The sequence below is a fragment of the Hakea prostrata genome, chromosome 5 (genome assembly GCF_041222555.1).
Source record: "Hakea prostrata isolate BN-2017 chromosome 5, UWA_Hpros_2, whole genome shotgun sequence".
NCBI lineage: Eukaryota > Viridiplantae > Streptophyta > Magnoliopsida > Proteales > Proteaceae > Hakea > Hakea prostrata.
Window position 1 is genome coordinate 45,244,168 of NC_142604.1, and position 16,119 is coordinate 45,260,286.

General features: G+C 37.7%; 1 protein-coding gene and 2 pseudogenes across 2 annotated transcripts; all 3 read right to left on the reverse strand.

The window, feature by feature from the left end:
- LOC149016094 (L-type lectin-domain containing receptor kinase IV.2 pseudogene) lies at positions 1-2,027 on the reverse strand (annotated as a pseudogene).
- Positions 2,028-6,834: 4,807 nt separating this feature from the next.
- LOC149016095 (L-type lectin-domain containing receptor kinase IV.1-like) lies at positions 6,835-8,943 on the reverse strand. Of its 2 annotated transcripts, XM_089155552.1 has the most exons (2): positions 8,718-8,910; positions 6,835-8,594 (listed from the first exon to the last, which is right to left on the reverse strand). In XM_089155552.1, the coding sequence occupies exons 1-2, from the start codon at positions 8,839-8,841 to the stop codon at positions 6,925-6,927; spliced, it is 1,794 nt and encodes a 597-aa protein (XP_089011678.1). In that variant the 5' UTR covers positions 8,842-8,910; the 3' UTR covers positions 6,835-6,924. The 2 variants fall into 2 exon arrangements, with proteins under 2 accessions (XP_089011678.1, XP_089011677.1); XM_089155551.1 differs by having other exon boundaries at positions 6,835-8,943.
- Positions 8,944-11,748: 2,805 nt separating this feature from the next.
- Positions 11,749-14,113, reverse strand: LOC149016096 (L-type lectin-domain containing receptor kinase IV.2 pseudogene; annotated as a pseudogene).
- Positions 14,114-16,119: the final 2,006 nt, after the last annotated feature.

Sequence of the window (16,119 nt, forward strand, 5' to 3'; positions counted from 1 at the left end):
TCAATGTCCTCCCGAGAGTAGAGAATCTGCAATTGATGATGGTGATTGACCCATTGCACTCCCAAGACTAGGGCACCAAAGATGGAAATCACCAACTTTATCTTCTGAACACATAGAAATTGTCTCACTCAGAAATGGCAGCATTGGTAGCAAAACCTCTCCCTTCAAATAAAGCACAACTTCTCGCATGCTTGGCCTCACAGTTGGAATGGAGTGAGAACAAAGCAAACCAAGTTTTAGCACTAACTCCATTTCTTCTACTTCATAATTCATTTCCAATTTGGGATCTGCCATTTCAAGAATCAAGCCCTTACACAAACTCGAAATCACGCAATCTACCAACACAATACACTCTTCTGATGCTTGTGGCTCTACTGGCCTCCTTCCACAAGCAACTTCAAGTAAAAATATCCCAAATGCAAACACATCCATACTAGGGCTTACTTTACCAGTTGTAGATAGTTCTGGTGCAAGATAACCGAACGTCCCTACCACATGGGTGGATCTAGGTTCACCTCCGTGATCATACAATCTCGCAAGCCCAAAATCTCCCAATTTCCCATTCAATTCTCCATCTAACATCACATTGCTTGACTTGACATCTCTATGAACCACAACTTGTTCACATTCTTCATGAAGATATAGTAATGCAGATGCCACACCTTTAACTATTTGGAACCTTTGATCCCAGCTCAACACTTGCTTGGTTGCAGATTGTTCAAAGATGAGCTTGTCTAAACTTCCATTAGGCATGAAATCATACACTAGAAGGAGCTCTGCTTTGCGTCTGCAATAACCCAAGAGTGTTACTATATTCCGATGCTTCAATTTCCCAATACTGACAATCTCAGCAATGAATTCTCTCACCCCTTGTCTTGAATCATGTGATACTCTCTTCACTGCAACTTCTTTTGAATTGGGTAGTATACCTTTGTAGACTTTACCAAACCCACCTATACCCAGAAGCTGCTTGTCATGAAATCCTTTAGTTCCTGTGTAGAGATCTTTATATTTGAATCTTTGAGGACCATATTGAAGTTCCCAATCTTCAAGAACTTCTGCAAACTTCTTCTTCCTTCTTACAAAAAATAGAATTGTAACGATAGACAATAACACTAAACTAACACCCATCACAGGAAATCCAATGTTAAAAAGTCCTGAGTTTGTTTTAGATCCCATTGGAGGAAGCTTAGGAAGTTGGGAGAGAGAGAGTTCTTTAGCTTTCCCCTTCATCGTAAAGCTCCACCCCAGCACATAATGATGTACATCCAATGCAGAAGTAGATGATGAGAAACCCACAAACATGGGATCCACTATGGTCTGAGATAGGTCAATGATCAAGGACAACAGTGGGATCTTTGGTTTAGGGATGGAAATTGGAGCTAAAGTCACATTAAGTTGCTTCTCTGTTCCATCATACTCAACCCAGAGTTGCATGAGGTTTCCACTTTTGAGGCTCACATTTAGAAACCGATTCTCTTGGCCACTAAAATAAGATGCTGGCATAGAAATAACAGACTTCAAGCCGTTTATATCAATACCAACATGGTTATCATCAATATCATTAAACTCCATGTTTTGATTGGTGTCTAACTCAACTCCAATTATATGATTAGATGACTGGCCAGTGCTAGTAGTGTTGAATAAACCAAGATAACTGCTAGCTAAGGCCCCACGGAATGTTTTGGAGGGTGAGATTACAAACACAATTCCAGGGCCTCCTACTGTTGGTAACTCAGAAAGTATAGCAAATACAAAAGTGGTAGAGAAGGAAAGAACATTACCACTTGATTTATTCACGAAGGAAATTGGTTGGGGATAGAAGGCATGACCCATCCCTCTCTTTGTGGTGTTCACCAACGTCAGGAGACCATTCTGTGTAATATGTGCTAAGCCATCCAAGCTCAAGTTAACTCCTCGAAAGCCATTGTAGGTGAAACCAACACCTTCTTGTTGTGATGCAGTGGATCTGATAACAATTAGAAACAACAGCAAGTACTTGAAAACCATTGTTTTGCAACTTTTGTTTTTCCTTTTCTTCTCAGACTTGGTAATAAATAAAATGGGCTTTGTTCAAATTGTTACTGTCATTATCTTTTCTTCAATAATATCAATAGCTTCTTGAAGCCACGGCCGCACATCTCACTACTTAGGAAGTCAAGAAGGGAACCATTAAGAAAAAAGTCTGAGTAACAATCTTGACAATGTGATAGAAATACACAAAACTTAATCCAATGAACCATATTGATCACAATCCTTTTCATAGAAAAAAGAAGGCAAGGAAAGTTGATGAATGGTCTTTGAAGGTAAGTTGACAGTGAAGATTCTAAGTCTTGAAACCCCAATAGTCCAACCGATTGACCAAATACTGTAGGAATTATGTGGCCCAGCACATGTTATTATTTTACTTGCACATTCACATTGGACATTTGTAAGGTTATTTTGATTGTATATGGCATTTATTGTTTATGATGATTTATGTGGTTATTTGGTCCATTGGATTGTTTGGACTGATTTTATGGATGATCATCTGGTTTAACCATATTGTAGTCCTTGATTTGATCGCACCCATCATAATGTATTATTGTATAAATATACATTGTTGGACTATGATGGGTTTTGACGGGTGCAAGTTAAAATTGCTCAGACTATGGGAGATATGAGGACTAGTCTCTCTATGGTTAATACATTTTGAATATGTGGAGTCCATCCATGAAAAGATTATGTGTACGTTGAGTGTTGATCTTAGTGACTAGTGCTCCATTACCAGTGATTTGACAATTGCGAAAGTGTACGCGTACCTACAGACTGCCTTTTGAAAGGATTTATTGATAAAATAGTTTTGCAAATTTGTTTTTATTTATTAGTAAAAACTTATTTATTTTCTTCTCTATTTGTTGCAAAACCAATTTGTTTTGTTTTATTAATGGCAGTTCTGTAATTTTGTTTCCTATTTCTTTTGGGGGCTTTCTAGTAATTGTCAAGGTAAGTCTTAAGGGCATTCTGGATATGAGCATTAGTGGGCTAGCATCTCACTTAGGGTGGACTTTATGGCTGGTCATCTCCACCCTAGAGATATATATAAATCTCAAGGTCACACATGTAAAGGGATAAGAATTATTTTCAGAAGCTCAAAATACCAAGTAATGGTATACCTGTCCAGCTATGGTGAGCACCATGATTGCTTGTGAGATCCTTGGCATCAAACATGCTTCTTATTGTGGTGTTTTTCTTCGAGTATCATCCTTCACTTTTGCTACAGTGGTGTTAGATCTTCTTTTTATTCTTATATCATCTCTACAAGGTTGGAATTTATCTTCGAAAATGTATGTTAATTCTATCATGAGTTTGTCAAATAATAATTTACTATTTTGTAGATTAATTCTTCTTGATTCTCTCTTTTAGCTAGTTTTTCTAATAAATACCCAGTCACAATAACTAATATTATGTGAGATTCTTTGTCCTTTTTGAAATTTCACTGAAATGAACGAGAAATTCTTTGTCCAGTGGAAGGGAAGAAATGTTGAGAAACACTTAAATGCATTCAATAATGAACTCCCTCGTCTTTACTCGTGAGGACGGAGGATTGTGCTCCCTTAAATTTACAGTTTTTTATCACATATTTACAAAGAGAATTCAGCTCTAATCTCTTAATTTGTGATGAAAAAATATGAGAAAAGTACAATCCTTTATTCGTAGGTAGAGAATTTATACTCTTTGAATCTCACCTTAACCAAATAATTTGGGCCTTACAAGCAAAAAAGAAAAAAGAAAAAATCCCAGCTACAATATATTTTGACATCCTTCTTAGATATTCTTGCAAATGGTTATTGAGGTATCTGAGTCCACTCAAATATGGTTGAGGTATTTGAGTTATATCCAACATATGTTTTAATATAGGCAATCAGATTAGTTATAATCCAACCGTATAATGGGCCTTTGTGAGAGCGTCTACTTAATTATAGAACCTAGTGTTATTTTATAAATACTAGCTAAAAGCTATGGGTTGGGTATTCTAAACTAGATATTTAGGGTATAGTGCTCCAAACAACCTTGTGCTTAAACCTAAACTCTAACAATTGTTTAGTTTTTAAGGTACTTTCAGATTGAATTGATATCAACTTACGTGGTTAAAGTACAATTTTTTTTTTTTAAACTATCCATGATATTTGTATCATCTGGTAGGACATTTAGGATTAAAACTTGAGAGTGTAGCAACTATGCTTTTCATATAGGATTATTTTTTGACGGTATAATATTGGCCATATCTCCACTAGCTCTAGTCTAGTGTGTCTGATACAAACTACTGAATACATGAGAGAGAAAACAAAACCTTGGCTTCAATGGGTGAGGCCGGAAAAGGGAGAAAATCAACAAGAATCATCGCTGCCGTCATTGGTGTCTATATTGAATGATCAACATCAACTACAAACCACAAGCAAAATCCAATTTCAACAAATGGGTACAAGAAAGGTGGGGAAATCCTCTATTTGACTGACTCTTAATTCCAAGGAATCTTCTACTATATGAGATTGGCTCTCCCTCAAAAGGCCCCACTTGCTCCAGTGACAGAAATTTTCAAAGAACAATATTCAACATTTAATGCCACTTTCGTCAATGCTAGGATTTTCCAAAGCACACACTCATCAACATTTGATTTTGTCCAAACGTACTTTGACTTGCATCATCAAGATAGCATTTTCGCAAGATGCCATCTAACTCAGCACTAGGGTTCCCTTGATGGACGCTCTGAACATTTAAGCTTGTCCAAGTGAATTATAACTTGCGTCAACATAGCTTTTCAACAAGATGCCACTTGCTCTAGTGTGAAGATTTCCTTTGGCCCATTTGTCAATGTTTTAATTTATCAATTGAATTATGATTTGTACCAGTTAGTTTTTTCTCAAGAGGACATCTCCTCTAGGAGTTTTGATCCGGTTTCAGCACAAATTTTGGCTGCCATCCACCGGCCGCACTGGATGTGTGCCACATAGCCGTCTAAAAAATGTTGATCGTCATTTTTTGACAAATGCATTTTCCATAATCGGTTATAGTAAACCCGGTTCTAAAGCAAAACTGATACGGTTTACACAATCCAAACACAAAACCGACTCACTTTGAGGAAGAAAAAACCGCAATTTCAATTTTTAAAGTTTGACAGTAAGCATTTCCGTTCCAATATCGAAACAGAGATGAGTTTGGTTTGCAAAGTTTGGAACGTCGCTGCAAGTGTTGGATCCATGGAGGTATTGAAGGATCAAGGCATCTAATAGATGAAATTATAACTTGCATCAAGATAGCTTTTCAGCAAGACGCCACTTGTTCTAGTGTGAAGATTTCCTTTGGCCCATTTGTCAATGTTTTAACTTATCAATTGAATTATGATTTGCACCAGTTAGTTTTTTCTCAAGAGGACATCTCCTCTAGGAGTTTTGATCTGGTTTCAGCACAAATTTTGGCTGCCATCCATCGGCCGCACTGGATGTGTGCCACATAGCCGTCTAAAAAATGTTGATCGTCATTTTTTGACAAATGCATTTTCCATAATCGGTTATAGTAAACCCAGTTCTAAAGCAAAACTGATATCCAAATACAAAACCGACTCACTTTGAGAAAGAAAAAACTGCAATTTCAATTTTTAAAGTTTGGCAGTAAACATTTCCGTTCCAATATCGAAACAGAGATGAGTTTGGTTTGCAAAGTTTGGAACGTCGCTGCAAGTGTTGGATCCATGGAGGTATTGAAAGATCAAGGCATCTAATAGATGAAATTATGTTATGAGATCGCTTCATCAGCACGTCAAAGGCAATATACATCCTATTCACAAGCTAAAAAGGGGTCTTCTTCTCCAACGATGACTTTGATGTTGAAATCCGCTAAAAAGGTTGGAGATTAGAAGTTTGAAGCAATCAAAGGAGTTGCTCAGAAAAGTTATGTTCTTGAGATGTTGGGGTCCCAATTAACTGACTTTTACTTTTCATGTTTTCTTTTCTTTTTCTACCTGAGGATTCCTTGAAGAGTGTGTGTGATCACAAAACCCTATACAGATGAAGGTATTGAGTGATTTGGAGTGGAAATTTTCCATAGGGATGTCACCACTTCAGAATGTAAATGCAAACTATACAGACTGTTTATAGAATGATTGGAAAATTCCATATAATTTTAGGTTCACTTAATCATTTGTGTTTCTTCCTGCATAAATTTTACCAGGAGAAACTAGAAGTCACCTTTAGAAAGCTCAATTGGGGAGAAGAACAAAAGCAAATTTAGTTGCCTCTTCACATTTGTTTCCCCATTCATCCTCTACAGACCCATTTGATTGAAATTGCAGTCCCCCCCCCCCCCCCCCAAAAGTGAGTCGGTTTTGTGTTTTGGTTGGATAAACCGTATCAGCTTTGCTTTAGAACTGGGTTATGCATCTATAAGAAATTAACGATCAGAAATTTTGGATGGCCACGTGGCGCACATCCAACTTGGCCGCTGAATGGCCTCCCAAATTTATGCCTCCAAGGATTTTAAGCTGGGGATACATGGGACTAGCTTTGACCTTTAAGCTCATGGGTCCCACATCTTAGATCTGGTGGGCAATCTCCACCGTTTATCTAATGTAAATATATTCCCTCCTATGGGATGATGGAAATAAAAATCTTGTATTCCTAGGAATGTCAATTATGTTGCTGACTTCCTAGCCCAGAAGGCCCAGTTACTTGTGGGCATAATTGTTTGGCCCACCTCTACCCCTTAGCTGTTGGATTTGTGTTCCTCGGCCTTGGCTTTGTGCGTTCTTGAATAATATGACTTTTCTACCTAAAAAAAAAAAAAGATTACTGATAATTGAATATGGATGTAAATAGAGTTTAATTAGCATATATAACTTGTACATATCTAATGAAAAACAAACACTAATGAAATCTTAAGAAAATCTCAACGTCCTCCAGAGAGTACAGATTCTGCAGTGGATGATGAGCGAGTCATTACGTTCCCAACACTAGAACCACAAGTAGAGACATCACCAAAACCATCTGAAGGCAGAGAAGTCAAGTCCGTCGTGACTATTCTATGATACAAAGATTGTAACTCTGGTAGAGGAACTTCTCCCTCCAAATGGCATAAAACTTGTCTCATGTTTGGCCTAGCAATTGGAATAGGGTGAGAGCAAAGGAGTCCAAGTTTTAACACTAGCTCCATTTCCTTCACTTCATAGTTTCTTCCCAGTTTTGGGTCCACAGTATCTAGAATGGTGCCCTTGCACCAACATGAAACAACCCAATTCACCAGCACTATGCACTCTTCAGATGCTTCTGGCTCTATGGGTCTCCTACCACAAGCAACTTCAAGTAGAAAAACCCCAAATGAAAACACATCCGTTCTGGGGTTTGCTTTGCCAGTTTTAGATAGTTCTGGTGCAAGATAACCAATGGTCCCAACTACATGGGTGGTTTGAGGGTCAGTTCCATGGTCATACAATCGTGCAAGCCCAAAATCTCCTAATCTTCCATTTAGCTCCTTGTCTAATAACACATTACTAGACTTTATGTCTCTATGAACCACTACCTGTTCCCATTCTTCATGTAAATACAACAATGCTGTTGCTATGCTTTTGATTATTCGAAATCTTTGATACCAACTCAACACCATCTGACCAAAAAGCAGTTTGTCTAGACTCCCATTGGGCATGAAATCATAAACCAAAAAGAGTTCTTCTTTACGTCGGCAGTAGCCCAAGAGGGTTACAATGCTCCGATGCCTCAATTTTCCGATACTAACAATCTCAGCAACAAATTCTCTTTCGCCTTGTCTCGAATTGTGAGAGACTCGCTTTACAGCAACTTCCGTCTTGGACGTTGGTAATACACCTCTGTATACCCAACCAAAGCCACCAGTTCCAAGAAGCTCTTTGTCCTTGAATCCTTTTGTGGCAATATACAGATGTTTATATTTGAACCGGTAAAGTCCATAATCAAGCTCCCAATCTTCAAGCACTTCAGCAAACTTTTTCTTCCTTTTCACTATAAATCGAATGATGAAAATCAAGACTAACACTAAAGTAGCAACCATCACAGAAAACCCAACACTAAAAACCCTAGGGCTTGTTTTATGTCTTCTTTTCTGATGAGGAAGCTTAGGTAGTTGGGAGAGATTGAGTTCTCTTGCTTTCCCATTCATTTTAAAACTCCAACCCAATATATAATAGGATAAGGGCAAGCTATGTGTCCCTGAGGAGAAGCCCAGAAACATGGAATCCATTATGATCTTTGAAAGATCAACTCTGAAGGACAACAGTGGAATTGTTGGTTTAGTGACATTAATAGGGGCTAAAGTCACATTAAGTTGATTCACTGAACCAGAATAATCCACCCAGAGTTGCAAGGGTTTTCCACCGGTAAGGCTTAGGTTTACATACCTATTCTCTTCATCACTGAAATAAGAAGCTGTGGCAGATTTAGCAGATTTCAGGTCATTGATATCGATGCCGACATGGTTTCCATCAATATCATTGAACTCCATGCTTTGAACGATATCGAGCTCGATTGCGATGATATGGTTGGATGATTTGCCGATGTTGGTCGTGTTGAAGAGGCCTAGATAACTGGCTGGTAAAGCATTTGGGAACTCTTTTGAGGGTGCAATAGCCAATGCAAAACCAGGGCCAGCTACATTTGTTATCGGAGAGAACATGGCAAATACAAAAGTAGTAGAGAAGGAAAGAGCAGTACCAGTGGAGAAATTCATGAAGCGAATCGGGTAGGGGTAGAAGGCATGACCCATCTGTTGCAAAGTGGTGTTTGCTAACATTAGGAGTCCATTGTCTGTAATCTGAGCTAAGCCGTCCAAGCTCATGTTAACCCCTTGAAAGCCATTGTAGGTGAAATCAAGGTCTTGTTGTTGTGACTTTACAAACCCTTCAAGGAAAAGAAAGAACAACACAAGCTTGAGGAACATTAGTTTCTGCTTAATTTTACTTCGTTTCTCAGATTTAGTGATTCTTTATGCACATATCATTATTTAATTGGTTTCTGAGAAAATCAGTGCCAACTTGAATGAATGGTCTTTGAAGGCAAGCTGACATTGACGTGTGACTTAGGGTTTGACAATTGACACAGACTTGATCGCGTTATTCTGGGTTTTGAAAAGGATTTCAGGCATGCCAAGCGTTTGAGTTTGAACAACAAAATGTAGGAACTAAAATATCTTGGATGATCAATTCAAACAATTGACCCAACCACCACAATAATTGACTTTGACAGCTGAATGTTGAAAATTAAAGCTGAACTAAAGCCGAACTTTGTTGAAGATTCAAAAGAATTGTGACTGAACATGAAACTGAAATATAATTAAAGGAGGGAAGGGCTTGAATTTCCCATCTTTCTTTTAGTTTTAAGTTCTTTCTTATGTTCATGATTTTATGAAAAGACAGGGGGACATTCTTGTACATTATATCCTTTTATAATAATATTTTAGAAGTGGTATTTGAACCCACGCCTTCTCACTAGGTCCACCAGAACTTGAGTCTAGTGCCTGTTACTAATATGAATAAAATTCAAGATTAATTCTTACCTAACCTAATATATGCAAATAATTCGGCCAGGTTAATCACAATATAAAGGGAAAAAAAAGGTAAAAACCATCGATTTTTCCTTGCAAACACGTTGGGGTTAATCTTTCTTCTTCTTCTTTCTTCTACAATTTTTGCACACTCCTCCTAGACTCTTATCTTTTGGTGGCTTGGGTTGCAATTCATTTGTTTGATATTACAAACCGTAAAACTCCAACTTCTATGTGATTCTTCCATTCTTCCTACTACAAAAGATTTGCACATTCCTCTGCAATTCTCTCTCTGCTGACCAATTGAGATTCTCAACTTGAGAATGGTGGTTAAAGCCGAGACTCGAGAGGTTGGTTTCTATGTTATTTCGCAATACTTTTTAAATTTATAAAATCCAAAACCATAGCTCTTTTTTTTTTTAATAATTAATCTCTCTGTTGGGTGTGTATGTTAATCTTACTTACAACTTTGCTTGACTTAAACATCCAAATTTTTACCTGATTTTCTTTTTCTTAAACAATAATTTTTGAGTCTGCATCCAAAGTTCAATTTGCCTCTTTTTTGACCGAATCAATAAATTAATTGATCGAATTATTTTGAATAATTCTCCATCTGAATAATTCCCGAATCCAAAATAAATCTAAATAAATATCTTATAGATTTATTTTATTTTTTTGTGACCGTACATGGTTGCACACTTGGAAACAATGAGAAACAAAAATGTATAAAAACAGGAAAAATTGTTTCATACCTAAAAACAAGGAAATGAAACATAAACGTTGCCATAAAACCCCTAGCAGCCGAGTTCACAAAATTCACACACAAGGAAGAGAGATCTAAAAAAGGAATAACAACAAATATAAGTAGAAGTGGCGGAAAACCCTAGTGCCTTGCAACGGCGGAAAACCTAGCACTAGATCAATGGAAGGAGCCGTAGGAATCCTAGTAGCGAGAGGGGAAAACCTTCCCTCCACTTTCGTCTCCAGATCAACCAGTTACTTTTCAAGATGTAGCTTCTCTGCGCCTGTAGCATGATTCTTCTCTGCCGTAGTGGCATGTCAACCTTCGTCATTTGTAGCATGTTTTCCCTCTTTGTGTTTTGTTGTTTTTGGTATTCTCATCTTAGTTTTCTTTGTTTTTGGTGTTCTCATCCTAGTTTTCTGGTTCCATTCATGACTATTGCTTCTGTGACCATTGAGTTCTAGAAAGACAACTACTAGATTTGCAAGAAGGTTCATCAGTCCTTAATCTCCACCGGGGTTCTTCCAAAGCCAGTGTGCAAGAAACCGTTTGAAGGCTTCACTGGCTTCACTTGGAAAACGTTTATCCTTTCTGATGGTGTTTCATGGGGTCGAGCTATTAGAGATGGAGACGTTGGAAAATGCAAGGAGGTTATTGCACCGCTAATATTGAGTTTTCACGCAAGCTCTGTGCTTGTCGCCTTGGTTTGTTTGCTACTATACTTTCAGATGGTTGTGCCTACTCTTTAGATCTGGTCAACTTTGATGGTCTCTGGTTTGAAGCAATCTCCTATGGAATTTGGGTCACATCTAGTCCAACATTTTCTTGCACCTGGGGTCCCTATTTAGGAGCACTACTAATAGGGGTTTTGTTGGCTGTCCAAGCAGTTGGTCTGATGGAATCTACCTCCAACTCCAATTTCTGTTGCATTGAGGAAGTTGTCGGCTCTTGGTATTTTCCTAGTGCCAAGACATTCATGCCAAGCCTACAAGTTGAAGTGTGGGGACTTGAGATGTTTTCACTTATTCGAGAGATTGTGATGGTGGATACGTATTACATATCCTGTGAGCTTATTAGTTGATGTTGTAATTATAGCTTTATTTCTAAGGTGTTATTCGATGGACCAATTTCTTAGCTTGGATGACCATGTCTAATGTATGTATGACAGCTTGATCAAATTCCTCTCCTTGTTTCGGATGCTTGTATTCAAACCTTGTGTTTCCATGTTGTTATCTCTTTGCTTCCCTTTACTTTTTAGTAAAGCTTCGGAGTCGTCTTACTCTAATTGGTGTGCATGAAGCTACAAAACAAAATTTGAACCTTCAACTTCAAATGAAATTGAACTAACCATTCATTGAATTTATAGATTAATCTAAATAAGAAATCATATCTATGAAATTTGACTCTGCAGTTGACAAGCAGCCAAATGAATAAGTTGAGTAAGCAACTCGTAAGTTTAATTATGACATGAAAGTAGAAAACATAGATCAGATCTTCAACTTTAACTGAAACCAAAACTCATCTAACATTCAAATTGCACATTAGTAAAGTTGAAAACAAGATTGGATGAGTCCGGATCTTGTACTTGTAGAAAGGAAATCCAAGATACACTAGAACCGCCCAAGGGGGGGGGGGACCAACAACAACAACATAAACCACTACTCAGATAAGTCTAGATCATGTACTTGTAAAAGGACATCCAAGATACTCCTAGAACCAGGAGTTGGGAGGAAACTACAACAACAACCACGACTTGGAAGATCTTTATTTGATAGAGTCAACGTCCTCCCGAGAGTAGAGAATCTGCAATCGATGATGGTGATTGACTCACTGCACTCCCAAGACTAGGGCACCAAAGATGGAAGTCACCACCTTTATATTCTAAATGCATAGAAATTGTCTCACCCAAAAATGGCTCCGTTGGTAGAGGAACCTCTCCCTTCAAATAAAGCACAACTTCTCGCATGCTTGGCCTCAAGGTTGGAATGGAGTGAGAGCAAAGCAAACCAAGTTTTAACACTAACTCCATTTCTTCTGCTTTATAATTCATTTCCAATTTGGGATCTGCAGTTTCAAGAATCAAGCCCTTACACCAACTCGAAATCACGCAATCCACCAACACAATACACTCTTCTGATGCCTGTGGCTCTATTGGCCTCCTTCCACAAGCAACTTCAAGTAAAAAAATCCCAAATGCAAACACGTCCATACTAGGGCTTACTTTACCAGTTGTAGATAGTTCTGGTGCAAGATAACCGAACGTCCCTACCACATGGGTGGATCTAGGTTCACCACCATGATCATACAATCTCGCGAGCCCAAAATCTCCCAATTTCCCATTCAGTTCTCCATCTAACATCACATTGCTTGACTTGACATCTCTATGAACCACAACTTGTTCCCATTCTTCATGAAGATATAATAATGCAGATGCCACACCTTTAACTATTTGGAACCTTTGATCCCAGCTCAACACTTGCTTGGTTACGGATTGATCAAAGATGAGCTTGTCTAAACCTCCATTAGGCATGAAATCATACACTAGAAGGAGCTCTCCTTTGCGTCTGCAATAACCCAAGAGTGTTACTATATTCCGATGCTTCAGTTTCCCAATACTAACAATCTCAGCAATGAATTCTCTCATCCCTTGTCTTGAATCATGTGATACTCTCTTCACTGCAACTTCTTTTGAATTGGTTAGTATACCTTTATAGACTTTTCCAAACCCACCTATACCCAGAAGCTGCTTGTCATGAAATCCTTTAGTTCCTGTATAGAGATCTTTATATTTGAATCTTTGAGGACCATATTCAAGTTCCCAATCTTCAAGAACTTCTGCAAACTTCTTCTTCCTTCTTACAAAAAATAGAATTGTAAAGATAGACAATAACACTAAACTAACACCCATCACAGGAAATCCAATGTTAAAAAGTCCTGAGTTTGTTTTAGATCCCATTGGAGGAAGCTTAGGAAGTTGGGAGAGAGAGAGTTCTTTAGCTTTCCCCTTCATCTTAAAGCTCCACCCCAGCACATAATGATGTACATCCAATGTCGTAGAAGTAGATGATGAGAAACCCACAAACATGGGATCCACTATGGTCTGAGATAGGTCAATGATCAAGGACAACAGTGGGATCTTTGGTTTAGGGATGGAAATTGGGGCTAAAGTCACATTAAGTTGCTTCTCTATTCCATCATACTCAACCCAGAGTTGCATGAGGTTTCCACTTTTGAGGCTTATATTTAGAAACCGATTCTCTTGGCCACTAAAATAAGATGCTGGCATAGAAATAACAGACTTCAAGCCGTTTATGTCAATACCAACATGGTTATCATCAATATCATTAAATTCCATGTTTTGAATGGTGTCTAACTCAACTCCAATTATATGATTAGATGACTGGCCAGTGCTAGTATTGTTGAATAAACCAAGAAAACCGCTAGCTAAGGCCCCAGGGAATGTTTTGGAGGGTGAGATTACGAACACAATTCCAGGGCCTCCTACTGTTACTGTTGTTAACTCAGAAAGCATAGCAAATACAAAAGTGGTAGAGAAGGAAAGAACATTACCACTTGATTTATTCACGAAGGAAATTGGTTGGGGATAGAAGGCATGACCCATCCCTCTCTTTGTGGTGTTCACCAACGTCAGGAGACCATTTTGTGTAATATGTGCTAAGCCATCCAAGCTCAAGTTAACTCCTCGAAAGCCATTGTAGGTGAAACCAACACCTTCTTGTTGTGATGCAGTGGATCTGATAACAATTAGAAACAACAGCAAGTACTTGAAAACCATTGTTTTGCGACTTTTGTTTTTCCTTTTCTTCTCAGACTTGGTAATAAATAAAATGGGCTTTGTTCAAATTGTTACTGTTATTATCTTTTCTTCTATAATATCAATAGCTTCTTGAAGCCACGGCCTCACATCTCACTGCTTAGGAAGTCAAGGGGGACCATTAAGAATGAAGTCGAGTAACAATCTTGCTAATTAAAGTCATAGGAATACAGAAAACTAAATCCAACTAACCATATCGATCACAATCCTTTTCATAGAAAAAAGAAGGCAAGGAAAGTTGATGAATGGTCTTTGAAGGTAAGTTGACAGTGAAGATTCTACATCTTGAAACCCCAATAGTCCAACTGATTGACCAAAGACCCAATCACAAGAACTAATATTATGCGAGATTATTTGTCCTGTTTGAATTGTCACTGAAATGAACGGGAAATTCTTTTAGTGGAAGAGAAGAAATGTGAAGAAACACTTTGTGCATTCAATAAATCAACTCCCTCATCTTTACCCGTGAGGGCGGAGGATTGTGCTCCCTTTACAGTTTCTCATCACATATTTACAAAGAGAATTCACCTCTAATCTCATAATTGCCTTCTTGTTGTGATGCAGTAGATCCGATAACAATTAGAAACAACATGAAGTACTTGAAAAACTTCGTTTTGTGACTTTGTTTTTTCTTTTCTTCTCAAACTTGGTGATAAATAAAATAGGCTTTGTTCAAATTGTTACTGTTATTATCTTTTCTTCGATAATATCAATAGCTTCTTGAAGCCACGGCTTCACATCACATTGCTTAGGAAGTCAAGGGGGACCACTAAGAAAGAAGTTGAGTAGCAATCTTGCTAATTAAAGTCATAGGAATACAGAAAACCTAATCCAATTGACCATATCATAGAAAAAAGAAGGCAAGGAAAGTTGATGAATGGTCTTTGAAGGTAAGTTATTCTACATCTTGAAACCCCAATAGTCCAACCGATTGACCAAAGACCCAGTCACAAGAACTAATATTATGCAAGATTCTTTGTCCAATCTGAAATGTCCTGTTTGGAAGATGTGGATCGTCTTTACCCGTGAGGACGGAGGATTGTGCTCCCTTAAATTTACAGTTTTTCATCACATATTTACAAAGAGAATTCAGCTCTAATCTCTTAATTTGTGATGAAAAAATATGAAAAGTACAATCCTTTATTCGTAGGTAGAGAATTTATACTCTTTGAATTTCACCTTAACCAAATATTTGGGCCTTCCAGGCAAAAAAGAAAAAAGAAAAAATCCCACCTACAATATATTTTGACATCCTTCTTAGATATTCTTGGAAACTGTTGTTGAGGTATCTGAGTCCGCTCAAATGTGGTTAAGGTATTCGAGTTATATCCAACGTATGTGTTCATACAGACAATTAAATTAGTTATAATCCAACAGTATAATGGGCCTTTGTGAGAGTGTCTAATTAATTATAGAACCTTGTGTTATTCTATAAATACTAGCTAAAAGCTATGGGTTTGGTATTCTAAACTAGATATTTAGGGTGTAGTACTCTAAGCAACTTTGTGCTTAAACCCTAAACTCTAACAATTGTATAGTTTTCTAAGGTATTTTCAAATTGAATTGATATCAACTTAGGTGGTTAAAGTACAATTTTTTTTTTTTAACTATCCATGATATTTGTATCATCTGGTGGGACATTTAGGATTAAAACTTGAGAGTGTAGCAACTATGGTTTTCATATAGGATTATTTTTTGACGATATAATATTGGCTATATCTCGACTACCTCTAGTCTAGTGTCATGTCTGATATAGACTACTAAATACATGAGAGAGAAAACAAAACCTTGGCTTCAATGGGTGAGGCCGGAAAAAGGAGAAAATCAACAAGAATCATATATCGCTGCCATCATTGGTGTCTATATTGAATGATCAACATCAACTACAAACCACAAGCAAAATCTATTTTCTACAAATGGGAACAAGAAAGGTGGGGAAGTCCTCTATTTGACTGAGTCTTAATTCCAAGGAATCTTCTACTATATGAGATTGGCT

Excerpts from the sequence above, each read along its gene's own strand:
- LOC149016095 (XM_089155551.1), bottom strand. The coding sequence starts at position 8,943 with ATGTTCCTCAAGCTTGTGTTGTTCTTTCTTTTCCTTGAAGGGTTTGTA.